At 45.1% G+C, this 22,253-nt stretch overlaps 1 protein-coding gene across 1 annotated transcript in view; it reads right to left on the bottom strand.

Annotated features, from left to right (window-relative positions):
- Nucleotides 1-1,601: 1,601 nt before the first annotated feature.
- The window catches only part of NDUFA4L2 (NDUFA4 mitochondrial complex associated like 2), a 35,252-nt gene continuing 14,600 nt past the window's right edge, over nucleotides 1,602-22,253 (bottom strand). The window contains exons 2-4 of the mRNA XM_083428379.1: nucleotides 19,524-19,612; nucleotides 2,117-2,177; nucleotides 1,602-1,898 (exon numbers count right to left, since the gene is read on the bottom strand). Of these exons, the coding sequence (XP_083284505.1) occupies nucleotides 1,842-1,898; nucleotides 2,117-2,177; nucleotides 19,524-19,612 (207 nt within the window). The 3' untranslated portion in view covers nucleotides 1,602-1,841. The remainder of the gene's footprint in view (nucleotides 1,899-2,116; nucleotides 2,178-19,523; nucleotides 19,613-22,253) is intronic.

The raw sequence follows: 22,253 nt of genomic DNA, 5'->3' as shown, positions 1-22,253 counted from the left end.
TGTGCATGCCCTGCACCTCCCCAAATCTGCTCCACAGATTATTTAGCACTGCGTTGGCTAATACCCATAGCATGTATTTGCGTTGTGTACACTGTGTTCATATACACACAGAGAAACATGAGAGAGAAGAGAGGAAATGTTGGGGCTTAATTTGGCTGAATACAAAAACTGGGACTTATTTCTGCTTAACCCACGTGTGTAGAAATGGGTTGTGGTTACTTGGTAAATGAAATGCACTCTAGAGATGCTCTACAGTCTTTGTGACTACTTTGCATATTCCAGGGCTGTATGTCTTGGCACAGAAAACAGATTTCTGGCCCTGGCGCAAATAAAATAAAAGCCTGGTTATTCACGTGTAATACTATATACCGCTAAGTAGTCTCCATATATGCCTAGTTGCATGGATGCTAGGTGTACAATAGTATGCTTAGTATACTTATATTTATATAACATTGTGTACCCAAATAACTACGTGTGAAAAAAGAAGAATAAATTAACACATGTATGCATACGTTAGTGAAGACCGTACTTGGAAGGTCAATACAGCCCAGGTGGTTAGGAAGGCCCAACTGAGACTTCATTTCCTTAGGGTCTTGTGAAAGAACAATGTTAGATAGCAACTGATGATTTCCTTCTATCGGTCCACGATAGAAAGTGTTCTTTCATACTGTATTATGGTGTGGTTTGCTGGTGTGACAGCCATGGACAGAAAGTCCCTACAGAGGGTGGTGAAGACAGCACACAATATCATGGGCTATCCCCTGAGTCAGCTAGATGTCATCGCAGGAGACTGTTGCCTCAGAAGAGCGAGGAACATTCTCAGGGATGACTCACACCCTGGCCAGCACCTTTTAAATCTCCTGTCCTTGGGCAGGAGATATAGAAGCCTAATAAGCTGCACCAACAGGTTAAAGAACAGTTTCTACCTGTGGGCCGTGAGGCTGCTGAATGAAAGACAGCAACATTGCAGCTGACGTTCGGAGTTGGTACGTACGACAGCACACAGAGTGTAACAAGGACTGAGAGATTGTGGGGGGGAGGGGGGGCTCGTTTAATCTCACTGTAAACAAGTGGTACAGTGACAATAAAGTATTTCTATATATTCTATATATGCTATGCCAATACCTCTATAATTATCCTTTGATACATAGGTAGCGCAGTCCAGATCACCACAGTACCTTACTCCACCAACTGCTGATGAATCCCATGAAAATGTGCTATAACATTTACAACTTGCATTGCACCATGCCTAATGAGCCTTCTCCCACCAAGCCAGTTCTTCCAAACCAGGAGTTGCCTGTCTTATGGAGGGCACCTCCCCAAAGGCCTCGGTAAGCGTGATCGGCTCTGGGGTCTATTATTTGGTGCTGACCTTTCTCTGTGGGAATAATACAGTTGAGCGTGGGAGACAGGAAATGCAGCAAATTAGGTTCAGCCGGGGCATTCACAGGAAGGGGCTGGGAAACACTGAAGCAAGAAGCCTCTTAGGACCCAAAGGGAACACACTTTGTTCCATTCCTTCTCATTTTCTCCCTCCACCTCTTTTAATAAAAGAGCTGTTTGTTATCCAAGGCGTTTCCTAGAGAAAGAATGGGCTAATATTTTGCTTTGCTTCTGCTGAATGGGCTGTAGATATTTTATTGGCCATCTGTAGTGTGGCACCAGCGAATCAATACATAGGCAGGCAGGAAGCAGTAGCATGTGTGCAATTTTAAGGCATGTACACAATTTAAGTGAAAGATGATTAAAGACTCAATGTGAGAGCGGAAGATGTGGCTGTGCAGAGCAGTAAGTGGTTCTTCCCTGGACATGGCAGGAGCTGGAAGATGGCCGTGGCACCCTCAGAAGTCTGGGCGATCTTTCTTCAGGGCTTTGTAGTCCGTGGAGACAGCCATGAACTATGGAAGAAGGTGTTGCTGATGATTGATGGTTTGCTCTCTTTGCCCCGTTGGAATTACTATGGCATGATGTGTCATTCCTCAATGCCCACTCCCCAGCCTTTCCAGGGTTCTGACTCTTCCCACTCCACCCTACATTTGACATGGTCCAATTGGACAGTTTCTTCATTCTCTTGTTTTTTAGCTGGGGTGATCAAAACATGTAACCTCCCACATACCTTGTACTGTTCATTAGGACTCAGTTTATTCCACGGTTCTGGATTATTCTTCCTATCCCAACTGAAAGGGGGAAAAGGAAAGGAAAGCCACATGTAATAAGTTTTACACATCTGGATAGTGCCATTGAGTATAACCCTCCCACCCTTCTCCTCATAGTATTTTATTATGAAGGATTCATCCAGTCACATTCACATCATTTAAAGCACAGGGCTTCCCACTGCAGAATCCTGGGATCCATAATTTGTCCATCATTAAGCTACAACTCCCTTAACAAACGATGATTCCCCAGTGGTTCATTGTGCTTCAAATATGTTTTGTCTCTGATCACTGCTCTTCTGAGGCTTCAAAACTCTTATTGGCCAAAGCACCGGTATTCCTAAGCTACGAATAACACAAGAGGATAGAAAACCAGGCAGGGTCCTCTCTTACTTTGATGGGTTTCTTGGCAGTGGTAGCCAATGTAGGATTGCTCTGAGGCATCATGGAAAATTAAAATGGAGCCCAGTAGACTTGGCTGCCTGATGTAGAAGGCCCAGGGCAACTGCAAACGCTGATGGGTCCTGCTGTGGGACACGAGCTGAGCAGCTGCCCCAGGATGCCACATGCTGGTGTTGGTCCAGAAATTACATTACAGCCGGGCTCCAACTGCCTAAGCTACACAATGGTGCTTTTCTGTGAAGGGAGTCTCTTCTCTTTTTTGACTTACTGTATTACTTGTGAGATGTATGGAAGTGAAAGCTGGACCATAAAAAAAGCTGATCGCCGAAGAATTGATGCTTTTGAATTATGGTGCTGGAGGAGACTCTTGAGAGTCCCATGGACTGCAAGAAGATCAAACATATCCATTCTTAAGGAAATCAGCCCTGAGTGCTCACTGGAAGGACAGATCCTGAAGATGAGGCTCCAAGACTTTGGCCACCTCATGAGAAGAGAAGACTCTCTGGAAAAGACCCTGATGTTGTGAAAGATTGAGGGCACAAGGAGAAGGGGACGACAGAGGACGAGATGGTTGGATAGTGTTCTCGAAGCTACCAGCATGAGTTTGACCAAACTGCAGGAGGCAGTGGAAGACAGGAGTGCCTGGCGTGCTCTGGTCCAGGGGGTCATGAAGAGTCGGACACGACTAAACAACTAAACAACAACAACATTACTTGTGAATTGGTTGGAAGGTTCCAAGTCCCATGTGTAAAAGAGATGAGATCAGTGGCGGGGAGTGCAAGATCTTCCTTATGAATTCACCTCACATGTGGTGATGGTGGCAGAAGTAGCACATGAGGCCAGAAGCATTTGATCTTGTCTGCTGCTTCTGGCATTGTTGTTGCTGCTCATATACTTCTAAGCTTATCAGCATGCTAATGCCTGACCACTGCTCTTGCTGCTCCTCACCCTGTTTCTGCTGTTTCCCAATACAGTGGTACCTCAGGTTACAAACACTTTGGGTTACAGACCCCACTAACCCGGAAGTAGTACTTTGGGTTAAGAACTTTACCTCAGGATGAGAACAGAAATCGTGCGCTGGCGGCACGGTGGCAGCGGGAGGCCCTATTAGCTAAAGTGGTACCTCAGGTTAAGAACGGTTTCAAGTTAAGAACAGACTTCTGGAACGAATTAAGTTTGTAACCAGAGGTACCACGGTACGAGGTGAGCAAGGAGGCTGAGGTCACTCTGCAGCCGCCATCCTTGGAGGACTGGGGCATGACAGGTCTCTTTCAGTCACCATGAATGAGCTTGTGAATGCTCCTCTTCCAGCAAGGCTGCAATGAGGCAACTGGAAGTGTTTGCTCCAATTTTTAACTAATCACAGGATTGTGCCTGAACCTGAACAAACTGTGGTTAGTCTAAAAAATGATTTATAAATTGAAACAAGCCAACTTCAAGCCTATGTTTTCAATAAACCATAGTTTAGCCATAGTTTAAGGTTCAGACATAATGCTAAACTGCGGTTAACTGAAAATAGAAACAAGCACTTTCATTCTCCTCTCCTGTGGTGAATGAAGGGAACTTTGTACATGTTCAGAGGTGCTTCTATGTACCCTATGGCATACAACTGAACCCTGACATGAAATCTGGATTCTGGGGCTAACCATGAGTCCTGATTTTCAAATTTAGCCTTACATGTAAGCTTCTCAGGACTTGTCTTTAAATGTTGTCATGTACATTAAGAAAAAGTGTCATGTAAATTAAGAAGAATAAAATGTTTATTGTTGTTCTTGCAAAGGACTAACAAGTATCTCTCATGAAAATGTGGCCCAGATAAAGTTTGAAACCAGGTCCCCCAAGGCCCACACTGACATCTGGACAAGCGTTTTCTCTTTCCATTGAGTGATGGAGACCAAGGCTATGGTTCTAGCTCCCTGGATTGGGGGTTGGTTTTCAAACATGTGGTTTGGCTGTGGCTGCTTTTATCGAGATGTGTACCCTCCTATAAATAATGTGTACACACATGAGGGTCCCTCCTGTAAAAACACATCTTCCTGCTGCCTTCTGTAGGGGGTGAAGCACCCCCCTTTCCCTCCCCCTCCTCGCCACAATCACAGACTCTTCAGGGTGTTTGGGTGTTTAGCTGCTGACTCTGGTTCCTTAGCAAGTAATGCAACGTGCTAACAAGATGATGGTTGTAAGCCACAAACTGCCAAGTCTTGTTACAATCCTCTTCTGTCGACTGCACTAACCATATAATCAATGTGGAGAGAGAGTTTTTTGTTTCGTTTTTTGTTCAGAATTGCCTTTTGAGGCATCAAAGTATTAAAAGTGAACAAGAAACCATTTGAAAATCTTAGTTCAACAACAAGGTGGGGGGGTGGGGCGGCTTCTGCAAGGTCGGGCTAAGACATATTGCTGCCTCCCCCCCCCCCCCAGCACGTAAAGCTAGCTAAAGAAGAAAATCCCACAAGTGCCTCTCCACGGTCCCAAGAAATGAGAACGCAGCCAATATTATTCTTTTGCCCTGATAGGGGCTCAAATCAATGATTAACAATTTCCTGCTCTGTCATTATGCTAGGGTAGCCATGTGAGTGACCTACGTTACAGAGAACCATCCTCTATTTTGAAGGGTTATCAGAAGATGGTGTGCTCTTTGAAGGTGTCCTCTCTTTGAGGACTGCCCAGTCCTGGCCTAGTTTAAATAAAAGGAACTTTTAAGAAGAGAAAAGAGGAGCCCTGAAGTTGCCCATCAACAATCAGGAGCTCCTGGTCAGCCGACTGAGCAGTCACACAAGTCACCTGCTGTCATCTCAACCACAGTGATAAATGCATTTCCCTTCTCTTTAAATTACATTTATTATTTCCAAATTTGTGCCTATACATATAAAGGACCACATGCAAATCTCATGCACGTTGGTGTCTTCTATTTGTGCCCAAGGGTAATTTGACAGTGGAACAGCCCAGCAAGGTTATGCATAAAGAAATGTTGGGGCAGAAGTAGTGCTTTAGCAATAGTGGGCTCCATATGTTCTAGAGCTAAAACACAATTCTGCACAAATGTGAAATCTAATTTATTTTTTGGGGTGAGGGTACAGAACCATTAAGATGTAAACTGGCAATGAACCTTACTGCCTGAACCGTGGGTGTCAAGTGAGTTCATTGCATCAGTGATTGTCTCCACAAAAGGCTTGACAATGCTGCACAGAGTGGAGCACGCAGAGGAGCATGTGGGGCGCCCCGTGAGACTGAAAAGAAACGCACAAAGATTCAACAGAACCAAGGAGATAAGGAACTATACAGTGGTACCTCTGGTTACGTACTTAATTCATTCCGGAGGTCCGTTCTTAACCTGAAACTGTTCTTAACCTGAAGCACCACTTTAGCTAATGGGGCCTCCCGCTGCCGCTGCGCCACTGCCACGTGATTTCTGTTCTCATCCTGAAGCAAAGTTCTTAACCCAAGGTATTATTTCTGAGTTAGCGGAGTCTGTAACCTGAAGCATATGTAACCTGAAATGTTTGCAACCCAAGGTACCACTGTACAACCTTTAGAAGACATCTGAAAGCAGCCCTGTATAGGGAAGGTTTTTTTAATGTTTAATGTTTGATTATGCTCCTGTGTGTGTTGGAAGCTGCCCAGAGTGTCTGGAGAAACCCAGTCACATGGGTGGGGTATGTGATAATAATAATAATAATAATAATAATAATAATAATAATAATAATAAATGTCCCAATTTTCATTGGAGAAATGTTGGAGGGTAGGGTTAAATTGACCAAGGGTCTGAATCAGTAAAAGCCAGTTTAACATGTTCACATGGGCTGACTCTCTGTGAAAGGCAGGAATGGGGAACCTCCAGTTGTTGCCAGACTCTAACCTTCATCAGCCCCAGCCAGCCTGGCCAATGACTAGGCATGATGGGAGCTGTAGTGCAGTGCCTCCTGGGGGGCCACAGATTTCACCGTCCCTGGTCATAAGGTGCCGCACTTATCCACTGAGCTTTCTGACATGGTTCGGAAAGTAGAATAATTTAAAGCCAGCACTGACAGATCCTGCAGATTGTGAGGCAGTAAAAAGAAGAAGAAAGTGGGGGCGGGGGGGGGGCGGGGAGCAGAATAGGTGGATGTGAAGCATCATATGATGGAGTGATGGGGAGATTTTGTGGGGTTTTTTTGAAACATTAGACTGAATGAGTCAATAGAGAATACACTGTTGAGAAGAATCACACAATAACTAAAATAGAGAGAGCTAAATGAAGCCCTGGAGAAGATTTCTAGTGTAGTTGTGCGAATTTATCCCATCACAATGAAAAAGTTAATGAAAAAACACGATGCTGAGTATTTCTGAGTTATTCTTTGCCCAGTGCACAAGGATGTAACTTCGCGTCTGTTGGTAGCACCAGATCACACTTCCACTCACCTTTTGAATGGTTTCATGAACTTTGTGGGTGGCTGGGGAGTAGTCTGGGATACCTGAAAGACATCTGCCCAACCTGAGGGCAGAGGCAGCCCTAGACTATCATGGTAGATCAAGTCAACTATTCCCCAATCCCAGTATGTCACCCCTGGAACTGACCAACAACAGTGTCTTCAGAGAAAAATATACAAGACTTAGTCGTGTGCATTCATTTCAGTGGTTTTACTCTGAGAATGACATAATTGCACTCAGTCCTATCCATATTCAGCTGCATGTGCATCGGGTCTATAATGTGGCAGGGATCTAACTTGTCTGCATGCCCATAGAATACCTTCAGTCATCGCAAAGTGTTGGAAGACACAAGAACTACCCACCTTGGAAGAATGGCAGATGAAGGTGATGGACTATATGGAATTGGCGGAAATGACCGGCAGAATCCGAAACCAGGGAGAAGAGTTGGTGGAGGAAGATTGGAAGAAATTTAAAGACTATTTACAGAAATATTATAAAATTAATGAATGTTAGACTGATGTTGGATTGAGGTTAAGGGGTTTTTAGTAACCGGTACGAAGGAATATGTAAAAATGGAATGTTAACAGGTGAAAATTTAAAGGTATAATATATTAAGATCAAGATAAGGATAAGGTAGAGGGAAAGGATTTGCTGAATAAATAAATTGAACTGGAATACAAAGAGGGGAGGTGTGGTGAGGGCCAGGAAACAAGCAAATACAAGATATATTATATTTGAAAAGCTAGATTCTGGAAAACTGATGGAGCTGGGTAAAGGTAAGGTAAAGGTACCCCTGCCCGTATGGGCCAGTCTTGACAGACTCTAGGGTTGTGCGCCCATCTCACTCAAGAGGCCGGGAGCCAGCGCTGTCCGCAGACACTGTCCGGGTCACATGGCCAGCGTGACAAGCTGCATCTGGCAAGCCAGCACAGCACACAGAATGCCGTTTACCTTCCCGCTAGTAAGCAGTCCCTATTTATCTACTTTCACCCGGGGGTGCTTCCGAACTGCTAGGTTGGCAGGCGCTGGGACCGAGCGACGGGACTGCACCCGGCCGCGGGGATTCGAACCGCTGACCTTTCGATCGGCAAGTCCTAGGCGCTGAGGCTTTTACCCACAGCGCCACCTGGGTCCCTGGAGCTGGGTACAACTTGGCTAAATGAGGATTTCTTGGCTTTTTGGAGGCCAGGATGGGTTACCTGACAAAATGTGGTTTTACTAGTGGTCATGCCAGTAAAATGCTGGCAGACTGGCAAGCCTCATTTCTAGATTTAGGTTTCTCATTCATGCAGGGGGACCGGAGAGTAAATATGGTAAAATAAAATATATTAAGGTGCTTAGATATTATGGTAACAGAGGCTGTTGTAAGCTGGGTAAGTATAGACTTGAAGAATGGCATTTTAATGCATATTTACCTGTCAGGCAATGGCTGCAGATCGTGGTGAAGTGCCCGGGGGAAATAACCTGCATCTCTCCATTTAAATGAATATCCAGGACAACGGCTGACATGATATTGAGGCCTGACAGGAGATGGAAAGCTGACTGTCAGCTGCAGGCCTGTCCTCTTATAATGGGGCAGCGTTAACTCTTTTTAGGTCATCACTGAGCCTAACTCACCATTTAAAATATAATACAATCTTAAAGCAGAGGGGAGATTGTGGGGTGGGGTTGACTTCATTTGAAGCTATAGATGGCAAAGTAATCCCTGCTTTGGAAGGAACCTGATAGGATGGGAAGACATTTTAAAGAAAATAAACTTGGCTTCAGAATTTAGACTCTGGGAACATGGAGATGTTGTTGTTATTGTTGCTATAGTGATGATGATGATGATGATGATTAATCAGCTCCCCCTTCCTCCAAGAAGGTCAGAGGAAAATGCAAAAAGATAAGTGTGCCTGCAGCTCACAGTGCAAAATATGCAAAACAAAAGGAAGAAGGACTGGGCAGGGAGGAAGAAAAGGAAACTTTATCTCATATTACCCTTGCAACTGCCCGATGAAGTGAGGCTGAACAGAGAAATAGTGGCTTGTCCAGCACTCTGCCCAATACCCAGCACAGGCCCCCTGTATTAATTTATTTTCATTTCTTCTTACTTTGAGTGAGTAACAGCAGTCACCTCTAGGTGATCAGCTGTTGCAGGAATAGAGTTGTACACCCCTACACTCTTGACTGCAACCAGGGCTCTGTCATTCTCTTTTCTGTCCTTAAAACATAGCTGGCTTTTTAAGGTTACAGAGGAGATGGGAACCATATGCAGATCACAGAACCACAGACTCACATAATTGTAGATTTGGAAGTGATCCAAAGGGCAGGGGCGGAGGAAGGGGGTGCAGTGGGGGTGGGCCGCCCCAGGTGTCACCACTGAGGGGTGTGACAAAATGCCGGGCGCACTCACTGCGGGGCCTGCAGCGTGCCCGAGCCACGCGTCTCTCCAAACAGTCCGCCCGCTGCCTGCCCTCCAGCTGTAGGGCAGCTGAGTGGGAGGAGGCAGGCAGACTCCTCAGAGGCCCCGTGGAGCGTCCTGCCCCAGCTGGCCTCGCCCCGCGGGCGGCTGGCCCTGCCCTTGGGCGCAGGGCATGCACACTGCCCCAGGCGCCCAATTGGCTTGCTCCACCGCTGTCTAAGGGACATCTAGTCTAACCCCTTACAAATGCAGAAATCTCTACCAAAACACTCCTGACAGATGGCCATCCAAATTCTGCTAAAAAACTTCCAATGAAGTCCACCACCTCACACTGGAATCATAGAATCATAGAATCATAGAGTTGGAAGAGACCACAAGGGCCATCGAGTCCAACCCCCTGCCAAGCAGGAAACACCACCAGAGCATTCCTGACATATGGTTGTCAAGCCTCTGCTTAAAGACCTCCAAAGAAGGAGACTCCACCACACTCCTTGGCAGCAAATTCCACTGTCGAACAGCTCTTACTGTCAGGAAGTTCTTCCTAATGTTTAGGTGGAATCTTCTTTCTTGTAGTTTGGATCCATTGCTCCGTGTCCGCTTCTCTGGAGCAGAGTTCCACTGCTGAAGAGCTCTTACTGTCAGAAAGTTCTTCCTGATGTTTAGTCAGAATTTCCTTTCTTGTAACTTGAACCCATTGGTTCGGGTCCTGCCCTCCACAGAAGGAGGAAACAAGCTGGTTCCACCCTCCATGTGACAGCCCTTTAGATATTTAAAAATGGCTATCATATCTCTTCTCAGTCTCCTCTCTTCCAGTTGACTCCATCAACTGTTCCTCATAAGACTTGGTTTTCAGACCCTTTATTATCCTGGGGCGGATCTACACTCATGGTTTATAACATTAAGAAGAGTTAAGGCATGGTTTTCAAAATGTAAGGGTCACATTACATTTTGCTAAGAATGCTAAGAATGTGTTATTAAAACGTGACACCAGAGGGCATTGCAAAGCAACCAGGAACCAGGCAGTAAGAGGAACTGTTGTTATGGAGGAAGAACGTTAAGGTAATGAACTTTTTTTTAAAAAAAACAAAACAGCATGCCCTGGGATGTTTTAGAACAATATAGCTAGTATTGTTTTAATAATGTTAAAAAGGTCAGTGTAGATCCAGCCCTGGTCACTCTCCTCTGCACATGTTCCGGCTTGTCAATGTCCTTCTTAAATTGTGGCGCCTAGATATGGACACATTATTCCAGGTTTGGTCTGACCAAGGCAGAATTTCTGCTAGAAGTTTTAGAGCTACATATAGTCAAAACATGTGGGTATTGGATTTGGGACTGTAGTAGTAAGCCCCTCCCTGACCCACATGCATTCAGTTGTATGCATACAGACTCCATGTAAGATGCCCAGTTATTTAACAGAACATGTGTAGGTCGGGGGGGGGGGCTGTTACCACAACCCCACTCCCTCCATGTGCTTTCACTGTACTCAATTTGAATGTCCTGTCTAGTGCTACAAAGGACTCAGCATGTTGTCTGTGTAAAACAGGGCAGTACTCCTCTGATTTTCCCTTCTGGCCTTAGATTCACTCATTATTGGACTAGAAGGGGAAATAGGGTGCTGTGGGTTAAACCACAGAGCCTAGGACTTGACAATCAGAAGGTTGGCGGTTCAAATCCCCACGATGGGGTGAGCTCCCGTTGCTCGGTCCCTGCTCCTGCCAACCTAGCAGTTCAAAAGCACCTCAAAGTGCAAGTAGATAAATAGGTACCGCTCTGGCGGGAAGGTAAACGGTGTTTCCGTGCACTGCTCTGGTTCGCCAGAAATGGCTTAGTCATGCTGGCCACATGACCCGGAAGCTGTACGCTGGCTCCCTCGGCCAATAAAGCGAGCTGAGCACCGCAACCCCAGAGTCGGTCACGGCTGGACCTAATGGTCAGGGGTACCTTTACCTTTACTCAGGATTTAAGCTTAAGGGCCACAAAGTCTAAGGCTAGAAAGAGACATGGAGAGCCCAGTCTATAGCTGCTATAGTACTGCCTTGTTTGACACAAGGCTATGCTATGAAGGCTGTGTATTTCAGTCCCTGCTGTTGGTTCTAGACAGGATGAGGGTGGGACAATCAGGAGCATTATGGGTGGACAGCATTGAGGTGGGTGATGGCTACAACTTGAGCAATGATTTGCAGGCAAGTTGTGAGATCCTTGCTCGCTAATATCTTGGGATATTGTGGAGTATCCCAACTTGCCTGGGTCTAGCTGGAGTAGGTGATTGCAAATCATGATATACCCAGTGGGTAATTCAAATTCTGAATGTGAAAATTTACCTCAGTATTTTAGAACACGAGACACTTTGGCATTTCCTGACTGCTTTCATTTTGGCAGGTATCAAATATGAAATTTCATCAAGCTGTTAACTGTCAAACACTAATACTACCACATGACATCTGTCAAATACAGGCATATATCCATATGTCAGCTATAATCAAATACGGTCAAATATTATTTATCACATTTTTATCCCAACCTTCCTCCAAGGAACTGGTGGTGGTGTACATTATTCTCCCCACTGCCTCATCCTTGTGATAACATTATGAGGTAATTCTGAGAGAATACATGGCCTATGGCCGTGCAGAGAGCATCATGGCTGAGCAGGCTTTTGAACCCTCATCTCCCTGATTCTAATTTGACATTCTAACCATTGCATGATGTTGGCACCAAATAAAGAAATACTATTAAAATGCTATTGGATGCCAACTGTCAAATATAAAATACCATTGTACAATGGCTCTCAAAAATTGTCCAGTACTAAACACTCAGATCAAATACAACCAGGTGTTGTATGCAGATATAAAATATTCAGAGGAAGTCCAGTAAATATTTGAATATTCAGAATACTGTGACTATTTTGCATACCAATTCTCTGATGAGATATTTTCAAGCAAATTGGTTTCAGCTCCTACTACTTGTCTTCTAACTTCCAGTCAAAATCTCTCCCCCCCCCCCCCCGCCCAGCAGTCCTTACTCTGAAGCAGTCACAGCTACCTCACACGGGGTGTTAAGGAGAACAAGGACAAGATCTCCATGTGTGAAGCTGAAGAGATGGAATTAAGCCTTCAAAATTAACACTAAAAAAACTTGAGAGACTCCTGTGAACTCCTGTAGCTATGACAACTGGCTGCTGGGGAGACTGCCAGGCATGGAGCCATATTAGAACTCCAGCTGCTTGTAGCTGTGGATCCAAAAGGAGGAAATGAACCGAGCACGTGGGTCCCCTGGAGAAGCCACATTTGCCCTCCGCCACACAGGCACACGCGTGCCTCTCTCCAGGATATTCGGTAATCTGTACGGCTGGTCTCACAGGTATAGATATTTAGGTATCTGCCTGTCAGTGAACAACAAACGAATATCCTGCCATCCCATCTCAGTCTACCAGATTCTTTAAAGTGTTTCTCTTTCATTCTGTGCACCCAAACACAAATCCTTTTATGCTAGGGATTCCCAGCCTTTAAAAATAACAAAGCCACCCCATCCTAAAGTTGCACCTTATACTCTGAGCTGCGGATAAATGAATCTGTCAATTTAGGTTTCTCTCAATTTCCCATTTTTTCCAAGCTTCAGTTCAGTCTGCCTATTTCCACAGCAGATTTTTTCTCTTTAAGCCCCACAAAAATCAAGCCTTTTTGTACAACTTTCTCCTAATATGCACATTTTTAATGAAATTTTGCCCAATACATACATTTTCCTAAACATTGCTTCATAATTGCTGTATAGTTTACTTATTTTCACACTTGCCCCTGATGCACAAATATTTGTATGCTTTTTTGGCATTAAAGATCCCAAATTTTGTAGAAGCACAAAGAAGAATGGCAAGGTACAGTTGTGCTTCAATTCACATATTGGTTCAGGAAGTATGAATTAGGCAGGTGCAAACTGAAATGTGACTCAAATGAATTTCTCCACATACCCCCCGCTGTCCCACCTCTGAGCTCCTCTGTGGAGTCTCCTCAGTTATTAATGGTATGAGTTCACAGGCCACCTTAGGTCATTCTTTGCCTCTGGTTTGTTTTGTCCATCTAGCTAAGATCCATGTGTGCCTCCTTCTTGTTATTTCTTCCATTGCTGGTTGTCTTATCCATGTATTTTCAAATTAAGTTATGCTGTTGTGCTTCAGAAGAGGCAGGCAATTAGAATTTCATCACTAGAGTGACCTGATGCCAAGCAGAGCAGGGCTCTCTCTTGTATTCCTAATAGATATACAGCAAAGGAAATTTCAACAGGTCCAGCTTGGCTCCCCTGTGCAGCGCTGGGAGATGAAAAGCTGACCCACACCAAATTCCATCTTCCAAACAACTATTAAAAGTATAAATAGGAGCTCTCTTCTCTTTTGCATCTGGCTACCCTAAATTTCACTAAACCTGGCCACAGAATTTACATCCCTCCAGCTCTCCTGTTCATTCCATTGGGATGGGAGAGAAATTCTATTCGGTTTGCATTTAAAAGTGAACTTTCTGAAACAATATGCAGACCAAAACACAGCCATCTTTTGAAATTCACACTGTTCCAAATTCTTCTGTGTGGTTCTCCAACCAAGTCATGTGCACAAAAATGCATATATTCATGAAAATATGCATTATATAGAAAAATGCATTATATTATGGGAAATTGGTTTGCAAAAATGTGTATATTAGGCAAGACTGCGTACGAAAATGAATATTTTAAGAGACGTTCACACTAAAATGCTGATGAATTTTCATGATGAGGTTTAAAAAAAACAAAAGTTGATGTGGAAAATTTGAGATCTGAATGTAAGGTTGGAAAAACCTTTTCAATCAAGCTATATATAAACATTGTGAAATAAATAATATAACATAATAAATAAAAATGAGACACTGAGAGAAACTGAAATAGACAGATTCGGTCACCCCTTCATTCCAGTCTGGCAGTATAGGCTGGTCCATTAAGGAAAATGGGACCCTGGACCACCAACCTTAGCCTGCCCCCATTTGCCTGCCTCCTTGCTTATATCCATTCCAAGGGATGGCACTGCCTGTCAGCCTCCCCCTTCTCGGTCTCTGTCCTTGTAGAACTCAGCAGGGATGAGGACATTGGTTCTGTCATTAGTTCTGTCTCCACCTTCTGTTGACCTTCCACCCTACCAGACCCAATGGGCACCAGGCGCCAGTGGGCCATGTTTTTCTGATTGGTTGTGTATATATCTTAATCCCTATGGTCATTGCTTTGTTTATCCACACATTCCCTCTGGACTGCATTAATCCAGCTCTGCTTGCTCAGTGCCCATGAGGAAAAGGATCCCCAGAAATGGGGAGAGTTGCTGATGGGATCTCTCTGGCTGTTTGTGTTGATATCGAAAATGATTACTGATAAAACTCTTGCAAAGTGCAGAAGTGTTTACCACCTTTAGTGAATCTGTGAGTTGTCATTATTAGTCCCTACAAAAGGGAGACAGGGGCTGAGAAACAGCAACTTGCCAAAGGCTAACCTTGCAATGTAATGACAGAGCTGGGAATTATACCCGTGGCTCCAGGACCAGCCGCAGATGTGTTCTGCTGGGGAATGTGTGAGCAGGTACATTGGAGAAGAAAACCCGTAGAGAGGAGTAGCCCCATGTGCTGCTGTGCCTATTTTGCCACAGAGGCTGAAGGTGACTGTACTGATGCCCCAGGTATGATTTGCCCCTCACACCTCATTGCAGAATGAGCGTATGGTCCCTGCCACTTGCTTGTTCATCCACCATGCCTGTGGACCTGGCAAGAAGACACTATCTCAGACCCTGTGGTGAGAGCATCAGCAGCTTGGGTTGCCCCCAGGCTCTGCAGCCTCCTGCTTTCCCCCAAAGGTGAGATTCCGTTTCTTCCTTCTGGGCAAGGTCATGGGAACTAGGTCAGAGGCTAGATATCCATGGATTTACAGGGATATTCAATCTTTCTCAATTATGTGTGTACCAGTGACAAGACATATGCAGGTCTTAGTCACAGATCTCCCTCTGTCTCTTTGAAATCTACAACAGGGCTGGTCCAACCATTAGGCAGAATAGGACAAGTGCAACAGGTGGCTGTTCCTCCCAAGGCTCATAGCCATTCTCATTTGTTGCCACCTAGTCTCTCCTGGGTCTCCTAATGTGGCTCTCTATCACAGATGTGGTGCAGAATGCCAGTGCTGAAGTAAGAGTCAACTGCCAACTCAGTCAATGTAGAGGGCACCATTTTGTTTTTTGCCTCAGGCAGCAGCATGCCTTGGGCATGCTGAACCCATCTCTCCCCACGCATATTTCTTCCATTGTGTCCTTCCTCAGCCCTGTCCCAGAAAACACTGCTGTCAATATACAATAATAAGAGCAGCCTACCACCACAGACAAACAAACCAACAAACCAACATCCTTCTCCAGAATGGCCTGGTGCCTTTGGCAGCAATGCAACTTGATCTGCAGCATATGAAACGTTCCATGGCAAGGAGCTAAAGATGGTCACCTACTAATGTTTGTGGTGAGGTGTATTTAACACTGTGTCCTCCTACCTGTCCCTACCTTGGGATGCGGGTGGCGCTGAGCCTCTTGGGCTTGCCAATCAGAAGGTCAGTGGTTTGAATCCTTCTGATTAAATACATAGCAGAAGGTTATAGTGAGCAAGTGTCAGTCGATTTGGGAGAGGAGCATTCTTAGCTAGTCTGCTCTCTTCTGGTACTTTTAAGGATTTAATATGGGAAAGTATGGTATTGGCTCTAATTCCAGAGCACCCAACTCTCCTAGCAAGAGGAATACATGCTGGTCATTTCTGCACTACAATCATCATGGAAGTCCTGGAGGTAGAGGTAGAGGTAGAGGTAGGGCCAGGGCTAGGGCTTAGAGCCAGGGCCACGGCCACGGCCAGGACCAGGGCTAGGGTTAGGGCTTAGAACCAGGGCTAGGGCCAGGACTTAGAGCCAGAGGAATATTTAGCATCTTCCTGAATGACAATCCCCAGGATTCTTTGCAGGAAGCCATTTCTGTTAAGAAGGTATCAAACTGCCATAACAATATTTGTTGATTCTGCTGCAACTGACAAACACAGATATCCCTCTGGTATAAAACTGATGCAAGTTTGTAGTTTAGACATGCCTATGAGCTGCTGAAGACACACTGTGGTTCAAAAGAAAAAAGATAACAGATGATGGTTTGACTGTAAGGAGAAAGGGATTGGTGGACCAGTGCTTGAGATCTTTCAAATCCTGGAGATAGGACTATGAGATTTCAAGAGACACCAGCTAAGCTGGTGGGGTGGGGCGAATCTGTCCTTGTCATTTCATCTCCTAAGGGTGATTGTTGTTGAAACATTAAGTATCTCAGAGCTGTTTTTCATTTTAGCTTTGAGGTATTTGTGAACAAGCAGCTCATGATGTGGGTTGGGACAGGGAGAGGTTAAGCCCAAAAAACAGTCCTGGAGATCAAGGCCAGGAAAGTTCCCACGAGAAACTCTTTCCCACACACTCATGAACTCCTTCCTGCTCCTTTAACACTTTGGCCCTAGACAGGAAGCAGGAGACCAAACTTTCCATGTGGGAATCAGGCTCTGATGATAAAAGAAGCCGCTTGCAGTGACAGGGGCAGAGAAACCAGATCTGGATGCTTCTACCTCATCCCACATCCGTGCTTGGGGTTGTTTCCAATGCTAGTCCTACTCAGATTAGATCCATTTAAATTAATGGACCTAAGACATTTATGGTTCATTAATTTCAATGGTAGCAACCCTTGGGTTTTATTTTTTCCTTCATTGCTTTGGCCAGAACCAGCAGTTAGTAGTGACAGACCTTTGCTGGGAGGACTCAGAAACTGTTAAAGGGATTAGCCTCAGTTTCCACTACACAGAGAGGGCAGGGGGCATGAGAAAGAGAACGAGAATGAAAGAGAGAGAGAGAGAGAGAGAGAGAGAGAGAGAGAGAGGTGCTACAAGTCCCTGACCACCCTAGCACAGGGGATTTGGGTTCAGATCTACACAGATAATAAATAGAAATGGTGGAAATAACCGCCTTTGCCTTGGAAGTCCCTCCCCCTATTCCCTGGCTTTTGAAGCTGACTGTGGTTACACGGTGGAAAGGGAAAGCGCACTGTACATTCTCTAGGACATGGTCTTCTCTTGTCTAGGGGCGCAATGGGACTAGGAGGGCCCATGGAGGGCCCTACAAAAATCCAGAGCTGGCCTTGCCAATGCCTGTTAAGAGGCTGGTGAACATCCCCGGACGTCTGTTCAAGTGTTGTGTGCACAGCTCAATCCCAGGCACAGGGGCTCTAGAGCTGATAATTGCTTTGCTAAGTGCCCTGGGCAGATGGTGTCAAATTGAATCAATGATAGTTTTAGCAGAAGCAAACAGATATTATAAAAGCATTAGGCATCTTCAAAGGGTGACTCACGGTGCACTTGCCAGAGGCGCAGCGGCCTGGTGTTTGGCAGGCAGGCATAGGCAACTGAGAGAGAGGGATGAATAGCCATTTGCCCCTTTGCTGTTCCTTCCTCCATTTTTCCCAGGGCAGTTTTGCACAGGTGCAAACTGCAAATCCATCCATGAGTTCCACCTTGGCTATTTGCCAGTATGCTATTGGGGAACTACAGGGTCCCAAGAGCAGAATGGAACAACCAGTTATTGGGACCGTGCAAGGGCTTGCAATGGTGTCAGTGCAGGTCAGTCACACCCACTGTATAGACTCTGCCCCGCTGCAATGTGGAAAGCAGTGCTGGAATGATGGGGTTGGGAGATGTGGGTCTATAGTTCACACATGTACGTTGCTTGATTACTATAGACCTGTTTGCTGTACACTTGATGGCTGCTACATCTGTGGCAAGGTAGTTTCCTTAAAGATGCATATGTGCAAAAATAAATACGAAAAGTACTCTGGACATGTACAAAGCCTCTTTCACTTACCGCTGAGCAGCTGAGCAGGGCTTCCTTCCCAAGGCAGACAGTACATCTAGTATACCTGAAGGAGCGTCTCCACCCCCATCATTCAGCCCAGACACTGAGGTCCAGCGCCGAGGGCCTTCTGGCCGTTCCCTCACTGCGAGAAGTAAAGTTACAGGGAACCAGGCAGAGGGCCTTCTTGGTAGTGGTGCCCTCCCTGTGGAACGCCCTCCCATCAGATGTCAAGGAAATAAACAACTACCCGACTTTTAGAAGACATCTGAAGGCAGCCCTTTTTAGGGAAGTTTTTAATGTTTGAAGTTTTATTCTGTTTTTAATGTTCTGTTGAAAGCCTCCCAGAGTGGCTGGGGAAACCCAGCCAGTTGGGTGGAGTAGAAATAAATTATTATTATTATTATTATTATTATTATTATTATTATTATTATTTATTCAGAGGCACCTTTTGTTTTCAAAGTTAAGCACTGGTTAGACCTTCTTGACATAATTTTGAGAACATGGATCTATTTCTTTAAAAACTATTGAAACATATGGTGATATCCTCAGCTAAACATTATGCTAGAATTACTTGGTCACTTCCATCTATGTCTACTGACATCACCCTTTTAAGATCGCCAAAGAGTCTTCCAGGTGATTGTAAGAGGTGCTTTGGCGATAGTTAAAGACTGGTGCCAAAGCACCTCTGGGAGGCTATGCCTGCAGCCACAGGAAGTGATGGCAGCAGTGTGGGAAGCGGTGAGGGAAAGAGGGGGTGGGTGGGCAGGCAAGTCGTGGCAGGGGAAGGGGGTGGGGGGACATGGATGTGTAGCAGCACCTATTTTTTTTTGGGGGGGGGGAGACCACTGGCTGCACCTTCCATTTCTTCTGAAAAATAAGTCTCCCTGGTCTGGGGGGGGGGGGGGAGAGTGGGAAGAAGCGCAGGGAGAATTCAGGATGACTATGATTGAATGATGGTATTGTGTGGATGCCCTACCAGAAATAGGTGAACAAAGCATTACAAATCCACACAGGTCTATTAATAGCATCAGGCCTATTACTATCTGTGTTTTATTTATGTTTTGCAACTATCAGTGAATGATCTGGAAATGTTATTATATTTTATTCTGAAAACTTTGCAAATGTGAGTCGTTTTGAGCATGGTTTAGCACAGGAGGGTGGCATACGAATAAACTGATGATGATGCCTGCGACTATGCTGCGACTAACTCATTCTCATTGCAACCGAGTAGTGATCTCCCTCCAGAAACGTACCTCACGTCGGGGCTGTAGATGGCCAGCCTCAAGAGGTAGAGCGCAGCGCTACCCAGTCCGAGTCCAATGAAGCCAATGAGGGGGATGAGCTGGAGAGAGAGAGATGAAAAATACGTAAATAAAATGAATATTTATCAGGGGGACTGGGGAGTTAAAGGGAGCCCTGACACATCAGGAGATTTACAGGGAAAATATGGCACAGCAATCGTATAGCCAAGCTCTAGTACACAGTGTAGCTGTCAGTTTGAGTGACTGAATTAAAAGAGGGGGAGAAAAATAGACATATCTAGGGGAGGAATTGGATCTGGGGATGAGAAATTGCCTGCCACTCCCCATACCTCCCGGGATAGGGGAGAGCAAGGCCTCTTAACACTGGATATTGGAGCATTTTGGTGGGTGAGTGGGAAAGTCTAGGGGCAGTAGAAGGAAGCATGTATTTTCTCCCTCTGCCTGCTGAGCCCTTAGGGAGATGGTTATGAGGGGCATTTTGTCAACAGCCATGTAACTGATGGAGCTGTGTTGCTATTTGTGGGAGATGAGAAGATGAGCACCTTTGTCTGGTAAATGAAAGCCATTATTTATTGTGATACACTTAGTATCTTCACTTTTGCACTTCTCCATCCAACTCAGATTGATTTTTATCAATCCACTTACCCATTCTTGACCTCTCTTGTTCACACTGAGTTTACTTTCTCACACCCCAATCCAATCTTCCTTCCTTCCTTCCTTCCTTCCTTCCTTCCTTCCTTCCTTCCTTCCTCCCTCCCTCCCTCCCTCCCTCCCTCCCTCCCTCCCTCAATGTCATTTTCTACTTAACCACCTCGTAGGCAATCTGCTGTTCTCAAAATTAGTGGAGAGCAGTAAAAAGATGGATTAATGCTTATTTATGGTACAGGCATTCCTATAGGAATGTCTCCTTCCACACAGTCCTGCCATCCATTGAAGACAAGGAAGTGGGCAGCCCTTTACCATATCCTCCCACTGTCTTAAGTGTCATTGTTGTGAAAGTGTGGTGAAGAGCCTTGCCCACTGTGGCACCCAAGACATGGAGCATGTTGTCTGGTGAGATCCAACTGGCTTCCTCTTTCCAGGAACCAGTTTGTGGAATGAGGTTTAATGAACACAGAATATAGGGATACGACCTTCTGGAGAGGAATAATCATTCTAACAATTTCAGCTTTCTTTCAACTTTTTTAATATATAAAAAGTTCCTAGTCCATATGGTTACAACAGTCTGAAAATACGTGGTCAATGCATGGTTGAATCTTAAATGCTGATATAGAGGACATGGTAGAGAATGTTTTCTTCTGGTCAGGAGGCATAGCTGCATCCTTGCTTCCCCCCATGTGTTTTGTAAAGAAATATTTTCTCTTTGCTTGCCTTGAATATCTAGTCAGGGTCACAGTTGGGCCACCAATGAAGCTGAAGGAAGGTACTTCATGACACCAAAGCTACTCGTGCCTTGAGTGACCATAGTGGATCCAAGAACCCCCAAACTGAGCACCAGCCTCTTTAAAGGGAATGCAACCTTACCTAAAACAGGTTGACCCCACCAGTACAGTCAAAAGAACCAGGTGGAGCTTCAGTTTAACCAGCATTTGTCCAGTCCATCACTGAGTCTAGACCATCCACTGCCTCAGCTGCAGATGCAAAGGATAAATAGAGAGGTGTTTCATCTGCATAGTGATGAAGGAAGGGAGATAGTAGTAATGGGGGACTTCAATTACCCAGATATTTGTTGGATGTCAAACTCAGCCAAGAGCATAAGGTCAAACAGATTCCTCACTGGCCTTGCAGACAACTTCATTGTTCAGAAAGTGGGAGAAGCAACAAGAGGAACAGCCATTTTAGATCTGGTCCTAACCAATGTCGATGACCTGGTTAATGGGGTAGAAGTGGAAGGATCATTAGGCGCAAGTGATCATGCTCTTCTGAAGTTTACTATACAACGGAAAGGAGCAGCCAAGCATACTAGGACTCAATTTCTTGACTTTAAGAAAGCCGACTTCATAAAACTTAGGGAAGTGCTGGGTGAGATCCCATGGACAGTAATACTAAAAGGAAAGGGAGTTCATGATGGCTGGGAGTTTGTTAAGAGGGAGATAGTAAAAGCACAACTTCAGGCAATACCAATGAGACGGAAACATGGAAGGTGCCTAAAGAAGCCAGGGTGGCTATCTAAAGAACTTTTAACTGAGTTAAGATTAAAAAAGGATGTGTACAAAAAATGGAAAAGGGGGGAAACCACCAAAGAGGAATTCAAACAAATAGCCAGCACATGTAGACACAAAGTCAGAAAAGCTAAAGCACAGAATGAACTCAGGCTTGCTAGAGAGGTTAAAAGCAACAAAAAAGGCTTCTATGGGTATGTTCGTAGCAAAAGGAAGAACAAAGAAACAGTGGGGTCACTCAGAGGAGAAGATGGTGAAATGCAAACAGGGGACACAGAAAGGGCTGAACTCCTCAATGCCTTCTTTGCCTCAGTCTTCTCCGATAAAGAAAACAATGCCCGACCTGAAGAATTTGGAGCAAATGATTCAGCAGAGGAAACACAGCCCAGAATAACTAAGGAGATAGTACAAGAATACTTGGCTAGTTTAGATGTATTCAAGTCTCCAGGGCCAGATGAACTGCATCCAAGAGTATTAAAAGAACTGGCAGATGTGATCTCAGAACCACTGGCAGTCATCTTTGAGAATTCCTGGAGAACAGGCGAAGTCCCTGCAGACT

This window comes from Podarcis tiliguerta (genome assembly GCF_965153285.1).
Source record: "Podarcis tiliguerta genome assembly, chromosome: 2".
NCBI classification, from domain to species: Eukaryota; Metazoa; Chordata; class Lepidosauria; order Squamata; family Lacertidae; genus Podarcis; species Podarcis tiliguerta.
This window is presented reverse-complemented; position numbering and strand designations above follow the sequence as displayed.